The following is a 10,029-nucleotide window of genomic DNA, read 5'->3' as shown; positions in this document are numbered from 1 at the left end:
CGGGTGCTCCGGTTTCCTTCCACAGTCCAAAGATATTAGGGTGGATTGGCTGTTCTAAATTGCCCATAGTGCTCAGAGATGTGTAGGTTAGGGTGGATTGACCATGCTAAATTGTCCCGTAATGTCCAAGGATGTGCAGGTTAGGTTGGATTGGCCATGGGAAATTGCCTATAGTGCTCAAGGATAATTAGGTTAGGTGCATTAGTTGGGGGAATGTAGAATAATGGGTACGGGAAAGGGTCTGGGTGGGTTACTCTTCAGAGGGTCGATATGGACTTGTTGGGCCAAATGGCCTGTTTCCACACTGTAATGGATTCTATGAGCACCCATACAGTCATCAATGTAGCGGGGGGAATGGTGCTGGTATAACTGTGGAAGAGGGACTGTTCCACGTCTCCTATGAAGAGGCAGGCAGGGCTGGGGCCCATGCGGGTACCCACAGCCACCCGTCTGGTTTGTGGGAAGTGGGAGGATCGAAAGGAGAAGTTGCTGAGGGTAAGGACCAGCTCTGCCAATCAAATGAGGGTGGAGGGGGACTGGGTTGGTCGGCGGGAGAGGAAGAAACGGAGGGTTTGGAGGCCTTCATTATGAGGGAATGCAGGCTTGGAGGGACTGAATGTCCATGGTGAAAATGAGGCGTTGGGAATGGGGGAAATTGAAAGTCGTGGAGGAGTTGGAGAGCCTGGGTGGTATCTCAAACGTAGGTGGGGAATTCCTGCACCAAGGGGGACAGCACAGAGTCAAGATAAATGGAAGGAAGTTCAGTGAGGCAGGAGCACTACAGTGTCCAGTTCTGGTCGCCACATTACCAAAAGGATGTGGACACTTTGGAGAGGGTGCAGAGAAGGTTTATGAGGATGTTGCCTGGTATGGAAGGTGCTGGCTATGAACAGACGTTGAGTAGGTTAGGATTGTTTTCATTAGAAAAAAGGAGATTGAGGGGGGACCTGACTGAGGTCTACAAAACCATGAAGGGTGAGGGATTCAATAACGAGAGGTCATGCTTTCAAGGTGAGAGGTGAAATGTTTAAGGGGAATACACGCAGCAAGTACTTTACACAGGGTGGTAGGTGCCTGGAACACATTGCCAGCAGAGGTAGTAGAGGCAGGCCCAGTAAATTCACTTAAGATGCATGAGTAGGTGGGGAGCAGAGGGCTACAGATTGCTTAGGAATTGGGCGATAGGTTTAAACAGTGGATTTGGATTGGCTCAGGGTTGGAGGGCCAAAGAGCCTGTTCCTGAGCTGTAAATTTTCTTTGTTCTTTGACAGTTAGAGACCGGGGCAGTCAGGTTTGTGGAGCTTTGGTAAGAAATAGAACCAAGGGTGGTGCAGGGTTGGGGGACGATGAGATTGTGAGATCAGCTGGGGTGATGAGATTGTGGATGGTCTTGGAGATGATAGTTTGGTGATGACAGGTGTGATCGTGGCCAAGGGGGTCGCAGGAGGAGGTGTCAGCGTGTTAGTGCCCAGCTTCAGCGATGTAGGGTTTCGGAGCACCGATGTTGTGAAACATGAAAGGGTTCGGAAAAGATTGACAAGGATGTTGCCAGGGTTGGAGGATTTGAGCTACAGGGGGAGGCTGAACAGGCTGAGGCTGTTTTCCCTGGAGCGTTGGAGGCTGAGGGGTGACCTTACAGAGGTTTATAAATTTGTGAGGGAGTTGCATAGGGTGAATAGGTCTTTTGCCTGGGGAGTCCTGAACTGGAGAGCATAGGTTTAAGGTGAGAGGGGAAAGGGACCTGAGGGGCAATTTTTTCACACAGAGGGTGGTGTGTGTATGGAATGAGCTGCCAGAGGAAGTGGTGGAGGCTGGTACAATTACAGCATTTAAAAGGATGGGGACATGAATAGGAAGGGTTTAGAGGGACATGGGCTAACTGCTGACAAATGGGACTAGATTAATTTAGGATATCTGGTCAGCATGGATGAATTGGACCGAAGGGTCTGTTTCCGTGCAGTACCACTCTCTGACTCTATAATTGTGTGTGATAACAATGTCTTTTCTGGACTCTAACCAGTTATTTACTGAAACCATGAGTCTGTGTTGGGATGGACCAGCATCCCTTGCTGCTGTGTTCCACACAGATGGGATTGGTATCAGTGGCAGCCTGGCGCAATGATCTTGTCTGTGATGCCCGACACAGTCAGATAGTCAGCCAGCACCATTAAAAGTGCCACCTGGAGGGAGGGAACAAACAAATCACAAAAGATATATCCTTACCTTCTCGACCACACAGTCATTCCTCTGCTTTGGGTTGCTATGGGAACAGCAGTCACTCCGTATCGTCGTCAATAGCTTGGATATCGGCCTGAATCCATAAAAACAATTCAGTCAACAAACAAATCCGTTTCTAAGTATTGCCTTTCACCACGCTCCTCCCCTTGTTGAATTTTATCCTCCATCTCGCTCTCCCAACCAAGGTCACCAGGAAGTGGGAGAGAATGGCAATGCAGTTCATAAACTTTAAAAAAAACCCTGTGATACCCTGATCAAGTTAAACTGTCAGTTTATTCAATAGTGCCATCATCAGAAAGGCAAATCCCTTCACTGCTGTCCCTGTCGGTATTTGATGGGGGACAGTGTAGGGGGAGCTTTACTCTGTATCTAACCCCGTGCTGTCCCTGTCCTGGGAGTTCTGTATTTGATGGGGGGACAGTGTAGACTGAGCTTTACTCTGTACCTAACTGTATCAGAAGTCTGATGTACAAAGAGACTTGGGAGTTCTAGTCCAGAATTCTCTCAAGGTAAACTTGCAGGTTGAGTCAGTCGTTAGGAAGGCAAATGCAATGATGGCATTTATTTTGAGAGGACTTAAATATGAAAGCAGGGATGTACATCTCAGGCTCTATAAGGCGGTGGTCAGACCTCGTTTGGGGTATTGTGTGCAGTTTTGGGCCCCGTATCTCAGGAAGGTTGTACTGCACCTGGAGCATGTTCAGAGGAGCTTCACAAGAATGGTCCCAGGAATGAAAAGCTTAATGTATGAGGAATGTTTGAGGACTCTGGGACTATACTTGATGGAGTTTAGGAGGATGAGGGGGGATCTGATTGAAACTTACAGAATACTGAACAGCCTGGACAGAGTGGATGTTGGGAAGATGTTTCCATTGGTTGGAGAGACTAGGACCCGAGGGCACAGCCTTCGAGTAAAAGGGAAGACACTTTAGAGCAGATATAAGGAGAAACGTCTTCAGCCAGAGAGTGGGGAATCTGTGGAATTCACTGCCACAGGAGGCTGTGGAGGCCAGGTCACTGAGTATGTTTAAGACGGAGATCAATAGGTTCTGGAGTATCATGGGGATCAAGGGTTACAGGGAGAGAGTGGGAGAATGGGGTTGAGAAACTTATCAGCCGTGAGGCTGGATGGCCTTATTTCTGGTCTTAACCCATAAGGTGTCCCTGACGCTGGAAGAGTTTGATGGGGGGACAGTGAAGAGGGAGCTTTACTCTGTATCTAACCCCTGTGCTGTCCCTTTCCCTGGAAGAGTTTGATGGGGGGACAGTGTAGAGGGAGCTTTACTCTGTATCTAACACCGTGCTGTCCCTTTCCCTAAGAGTTTGATGGCGGGACAGTGAAGAGGGAGCTTTACTCTGTATCTAACCCCGTGCTGTCCCTTTCCCTGGGAGTGTTTGATGTGGGGATAGTGTAGAGGGAGCTTTACTCTGTATCTAACACCGTGCTGTCCCTGTCCTGGGAGTGTTTGATGGGGGACAGTGTAGAGGGAGCTTTACTATGTATCTAACCCTGTGCTGTCCCTGTCCCTGGGGAGTGTTTGATGGGGGAACAGTGTAGAGAGAGCTTTACTCTGTATCTAACCCCGTGCTGTCCCTGTCCCTGGGAGTGTTTGATGGGGGGACAGTGTATTGGGAGCTTTACCCTGTATCTAGCCCCGTGCTGTTCCTGTCCCCAGGGTGCTTAATAGGAGGGACAGTGTAGAGGAAGCTTTACTCTGTATCTAACCCTTACATAGGAACACTTGGTGGTGACCGTGGGGGAAGCAGCAGGTCAAGGTTCAGAACTGAAACTCAAAACAAAGTCTCTCAAGACCTTCTCAAACAGCTTTTTCACTCACCTTTTAGAGTCATAGAATCATCGAGATGTACAGCATGGAAACAGACCCTTCGGTCCAACCCCTCCATGCCGACCAGATATCCCCAACCCAATCCAGTCCCACCTGCCAGCACCCGGCCCATATCCCTCCAAACCCTTCCTATTCATATACCCATCCAATGCCTCTTAAATGTTGCAATTGTACCAGCCTCCACCACATCCTCTGGCAGCTCATTCCATACACGTACCACCCTCTGCGTGAAAATGTTGCCCCTTTGGTCTCTTTTATATCTTTCCCCTCTCACCCTAAACCTATGCCCCTCGAGTTCTGGACTCCCCCGACCCCAGGGAAAAGACTTTGTCTATTTATCCTATCCATGCCCCCTCACCTTTTGGTCAGCAATTTTAAATGATTCTGACACAGTGTGAGCAGAGCATTGTCTGTCACATTTACCAGGCTGATGGTTGTTATCTCGTGGTCATACTTGGGGTACGCAGCAATATTTTTGAAGCAGGTGAACAATTCATCTTCTTTCTTCCAGCAGCAATGATCGTCTGAGTTGCTTGAGGATAACTTGCTGTCACAGTATTCCAGCAACATCTGCTTCCACTGCAAGAGTTGAATGGAATTGACTTTATTGTCACGTACTACGCACATGAATACAGTGAAAAGAATCATAGAAACCCCTACAACCCTAAAGCAGGCTATTCCAATCTGAAGAGCACTTGCATCTCAAACGCAACTGCTACCTCTTTTGGAGGTGGACGTGAGAGTAGGTCATCTGTCTGTGGTTACAGACCCTCCGAAATCGGATGGGAAATGTGTGACCTCAGACACTGTCAGCAGCGACCTACTCACTGGGCTTCAGACTATGCACCCAGACATGTGACTCTCCCTCAGTCCCAAACAAACCAAACCCTACATCCAAGGTGAACTCAGTACAGAGCGAGGAGGAGAAGGTCAGGCAGTGATCCACAGGGGTTGAAATACCCGTCGTAGCTAGAGCTCTGAAAATTGGCTTCATCAATCTGAAATCAAAAGCTAGCCATCAGTAATGGCGGGCAGGCAATCAGCTGTCCTCAGCACTGACCCTCCGACAGTGCCCACTCCCTCAGTGCTGACCCTCCAACAGTGCGGCGCTCCCTCAGCACTGACCCTCCGACAGTGCGGCGCTCCCTCAGCACTGACCCTCCGACATTGCGGCGCTCCCTCAGTGCTGACCCTCCGACAGTGCGGCGCTCCCTCAGCACTGACCCTCCAGCAGTGCCCACTCCCTCAGTGACGGCAGTGGAAATGTGGACTGGGCCTTTGCGTTGGAGCCTGTGAACTGGATTTAGAACGTATCTCCTTGTGGCCAGGTGAACAATAAGGAGACGGTGGTAACCACTGGAACCAACTGCTGAGTCGTTCCCCAGCTGAGGCTGTCTAAGGGGAAACTCCCTGTCCCTGAGTTGCTTACCTGTTTGTGCACACATGCCAACTTGTTGTGCTCAATGCAGCATTTCTCGTAGCTGGTCTCGAGCCCATCAATTGCCTTGGCCTGACGAGTCAGCTGACTGTAGCTGGACAATGGCAGGGACCCGCTCGAATATCGTGGCCGGATCTTTCTCAGGCTGCAGATGTTGTGGATATTCTCTCTATTGGGCTCTCCGGGAGGGAATATGACGTTTGGCAATGACATGGTTAACATGGTGGCATCATCGCGACCAACGAGGCTATGCCTGTTCCTTCCCTGCCGAGTGTCATCGGTGTAGCGGTGGCTCTGGGCATCATTCTCAAAGCAATTGAATCGTTCATGCTGCACCCTGGTGCAGCAATGATACTGCGTGCTTTTGACTGACTGCTCCATCATGCAGAAGTTATTCAGTTCTCTCTTCCACTGTTGGGAGAGATTAGACAGCACTAAAACAGCCCCGACACCAACAGGCCCTTCGACAGAGCCAGACGTCACAGTATCAAAAGTGCACCAGCTAACGATGACTGACAAACAACTGCCAGCCTTTGTTTAAATTACAAATCAGAGAAAGTGAGGAGTGCAGATGCTGGGGAGGCAGAGTCGAAACGAGTGGCACTGGAAATGTATAGCAGGTCAGGCAGAATCTGAGCAGAATCGACATTTCAGACATAAGCCCTTTGTCAGGAATGTGAGGCGTGCGGGCCTGAGAGATAAATAGGAGGGGGAGGGGAAGGTAGCTGGGAAGACGATAGGTAGATGCAGTTGGTGCGGGGGCGTTGATGGTAATAGGTCAGAGTGGAGGATGGAGCAGATAGGTGGGAAGGAAGGTGGACAGGTAGGACAGTTCACAAGAGCGGTGCAGAGTTGGAGGGTTGGATCTGGGATGAAGTGGAAGGAGGGGAGAGTAGGAAACTGGAGAAGTCAACGTTGATGCTATGTGGTTAGAGGGTCCCAAGGGGGAAGATGAGATGTTCTTCCTCCAGGCGTCAGGCAGTGTGGATTTGGCGGTGGAGGAGGCCCAGGATTTGCATGTCCTTGGCGGAGTGGGAGGGGGAGTTGAAGTTTTCAGCCACAGAGTGGAGGGGTTGGTGGGTGTGTGTGTCCCAGAGATATTCCCTGAAATGCTCCACAACAGTCCAGAATTGGTGGTGGTGACAGAGACAGGGAGGGGTGTAGGGGCTGGAGGGGGTGACAGAGATAGGGAGGGGTGTAGGGGCTGGAGCGGGTGACAGAGGTAGGGATAGGAAGAGGTCCTCTTGTAGGACCTGGAGTCATAGTCTTATCCAGCACTGAGACAGACCCTTCAGCCCATCCAGTCCATGCCAACCATAATTCCAAACTAAACCAGTCCTACCTGTCTGTCCCTGCCCACATCCCTGCAAACCTTTCCGACTCATGTCCTTATCCAAATGTCTTTTAAACATCGTAACTGTCCCCACACCCATCCCTTCCTCAGAAAGTTTATTCCACCATCTGTATGAAAAGAATTGCCCCTTCTGTCCTTTTTAAATCTTTCACCTCTCACCTTCTGCCCCTTGGTCTTGAAATTCCCCACCCTGGGGAAAAGACACTCGCCATTAAACCTATCTTTACCTGTCATGTTAACCTCTACAGAGCTAACCCCTATCTCTAGTCCTGTGAAACCATCTTCTCACAGGGCAATTCAGGGCAGGTCATAAATCCTCCCCTTGACATTGACAGTCCGGTCCAGTGAATGGACAATTGTTTTGTAAAATAATTCCTCGCATAGCCTGTGGAGGGCAATTCCTGTTCCCATCGCCTTCATCTCTCCACTTCTCTCCCTGGGCTCCAGCCAATTCCCTTGGAGCGTTGAGAATTTCCAAGGTCCAGCTCTGGGGGCAAGGGGTGACAGAATTGGAGAGGGTGTCTTCAGACTGGTGGAGGTTTCAAGGATTTGGAGGGTGTCTGAACTGGTGGGGTTTGGAAATAATGATTCCTATTGAAAATAAAAACAGCGGGAGTATTAATGTCTGAGGTGGAACATGGACTGGATCTAAGAAGGTCCAACCAGGAGGTTGTTAAATCACTCACCACGCTCTCTGAGCATGACAGTCTGTGTTTTCTGTTTGGACTGCGACAACAGATCTTGTAGCCCTTCTCCATCTTCTCGATTGCTTCAATCCTTCGATGTAAGTAGCCGAACCCGGTGCTTGGGGGCTGGGTGTCACCATGTGCCTTCTTGTGCCCTTTGTAATGGCAGATGGCACCAATGTTGGCAGCACTGGGGCGCCCCAGGGGGAAGGTGACTTTGTATGTGGGGAAATGAGGGTGACGGTGCTTTGTCAGTATCGGACATGTGAGAGCATCCTTGCAACCTGCCCTGGGCTCGGGTTGATGGCCGGCATGGTGTTTATGGTGATGTTTGAAGGAAGCCTTTGCTGGGTAGATTTGCTGTTGCTGTATACTGTGGTGCCCTGTCACATCACTGTGCGACTGACTATCTTCAGCATCTATTATGCATCAAAAATATAAACATACTTTCATTGTTATGGACCACACCCCGCAAAATATTTTAAGAACATATCGTAGACCCGCATGTTTTCTTATTTTTAAGGCAATGCTGTGTTCCAGGTGCAATGCAACCGGTCAGACTATTTGACGTTAAGCAAAAACACAATTTACTCAAACATTGTAGTTAAAATACAACCAAAGAAGGAGGAACTCAAAATAACAACTCTAGTGGAAAATCTGACCAAATAATAGATACAATAACTATGACTAATTAGCTGCTCCAATATAGTAACCTCTCAGAAACACACCCCTTCGGCACAACAGCAAATTCAATAAACAGATTTTGTCTTATGTGTAATCTTGTAGTTAAGGAAGAGAACCCTAAGGCTTTGGTTGTAATCGAGAGAGGGAATATAGAGACCACGACTGCAACTGCTCAAATCTAAAGCTAAAAACTAAAAAAAAAACTAGAAATCCTGATTCCATGACAGCTGGCCACACCCGGCCAGGCTGCTTCTATTGTTCCAACCTTTAAAAAAAAAACCAAGGCCTCATGAGCTGTATACTCTTGTGGTATTGGTAGATGTACTGCGCCTCTGCCTTACAACCTCTCTTTAAAGTAAAAACCAGGAACAAATACACCTCTTAAATTCACAGTCAAGGGGTTATGAGTATCTTTTGGATTATAATAGCACCCTGAACATGGAATCCCTACAGTGTGGAAGCAGGCCATTCGACCCGCCAAGTCCAAATCAACCCTCCAAACAGCATCCCACCTATCCCTGTAAACCTGCATTTTCCATGAAAGATTCACTTAGACTATACATCCCTGGGCACTATGGGACAATTTCCCATGGCCAATCCACACTAACCTGCACATCCCTGGGCACTATGGGCAACTTCCCATGGCCAATCCACACTAACCTACACATCCCTGGACACTATGGGGCAATTTCCCATGGCCAATCCACCCTAAACTGCACATCTTTGAATTGTGGGAGGAAACTGGAACACCCAGAGGAAACCCACATAGACACGGGGGAGAATGTGCAAACTCCACACAGACAGTCGCCTGAGGGTGGAATAGAACCTGGGCCCCTGCCACTGTGAGATAGCAGTGAGCCACCATGCCATGGTAGCATCCTTAGGTAAAACGTGTCATGGTCTCTTCCCATGTCTGTGAGCCAGACGCAAACTACAAAGGGGGATCATGTTACCTTTTCTTTTGGATGCTTTTATTAATGAAGAATTTAGTGGACAACTTTGAGAAGTGAAATTAAATACAGCACAGTAATAATAATTGCTGTTACTTGCACACGGGCAGAATTGATCTACAAGAGAGTGGTACAGTGCACAGAGCACTGGGGCTGGGAAAATTGTCCTAAGCAGATTGGTTCTGCACTCAATTTGACAGGTTTTGCATGCGTATGAGATGAAGATTGTATATCATTCTGGCAATTAGTTAAGGCCATTCCTGTACCAGAACTAACAGGACAAACATGTCAAATATGATTCCAAAGCCAAGGCCAAGAGCAAATTTCACCAGCGCGTCCACCTTACACCACTCCACTCTCTTGGCTAGTTTGTCCTGCAACCAACGCATTTAAACCAAAGAGGAGACAGGGATGCGGTGATGTTTAAAGAGGGTGTTCCAGAGATTGGCCCCCAGGCAATTCCCCAGTGGCAGAGTGATAGAAAACGGGGAAGAGGCCAGAACTGGAGGAGAGCAGAGACCTGGGGGGTGACAGAGATAGGGAGGGGATGTAGGGGCTGGAGGGGGTGACAGGGATAGGGAGGGGATGTAGGGGCTGGAGGGGGTGACAGGGATAGCGTGAGGGTGTTGTTTTGGGACAGAAGGTGGTTTTGAAATTTCCCGGAAGTTCCCTGAGTTCCCGGTAACCCCAGCTCTGGACAGTGTGCGTTTCCAGTTTGTGGTGCTCAGCCAGTCACACTGTCTGCTCTCTGCAAAATGGAGCCTCTGAGCGGGCAGTGACCGTGTGTGTGCATTCCCAAATCGCAATGTACACCCCTCAGGGCCCTGTCCCT

The 10,029-nt window shown here is 49.1% G+C and overlaps 1 protein-coding gene across 1 annotated transcript in view; it reads right to left on the bottom strand.

Moving 5' to 3' along the window:
* Nucleotides 1-2,186: 2,186 nt before the first annotated feature.
* Nucleotides 2,187-10,029, bottom strand: part of LOC122546948 (extracellular matrix protein 1-like) — a 12,563-nt gene continuing 4,720 nt past the window's right edge. The window contains exons 2-5 of the mRNA XM_043685559.1: nucleotides 7,564-7,982; nucleotides 5,515-5,934; nucleotides 4,509-4,664; nucleotides 2,187-2,311 (exon numbers count right to left, since the gene is read on the bottom strand). Of these exons, the coding sequence (XP_043541494.1) occupies nucleotides 2,276-2,311; nucleotides 4,509-4,664; nucleotides 5,515-5,934; nucleotides 7,564-7,982 (1,031 nt within the window). The 3' untranslated portion in view covers nucleotides 2,187-2,275. The remainder of the gene's footprint in view (nucleotides 2,312-4,508; nucleotides 4,665-5,514; nucleotides 5,935-7,563; nucleotides 7,983-10,029) is intronic.

The sequence above is a fragment of the Chiloscyllium plagiosum genome, unplaced genomic scaffold, assembly GCF_004010195.1.
Source record: "Chiloscyllium plagiosum isolate BGI_BamShark_2017 unplaced genomic scaffold, ASM401019v2 scaf_12747, whole genome shotgun sequence".
NCBI classification, from domain to species: Eukaryota; Metazoa; Chordata; class Chondrichthyes; order Orectolobiformes; family Hemiscylliidae; genus Chiloscyllium; species Chiloscyllium plagiosum.
This window is presented reverse-complemented; position numbering and strand designations above follow the sequence as displayed.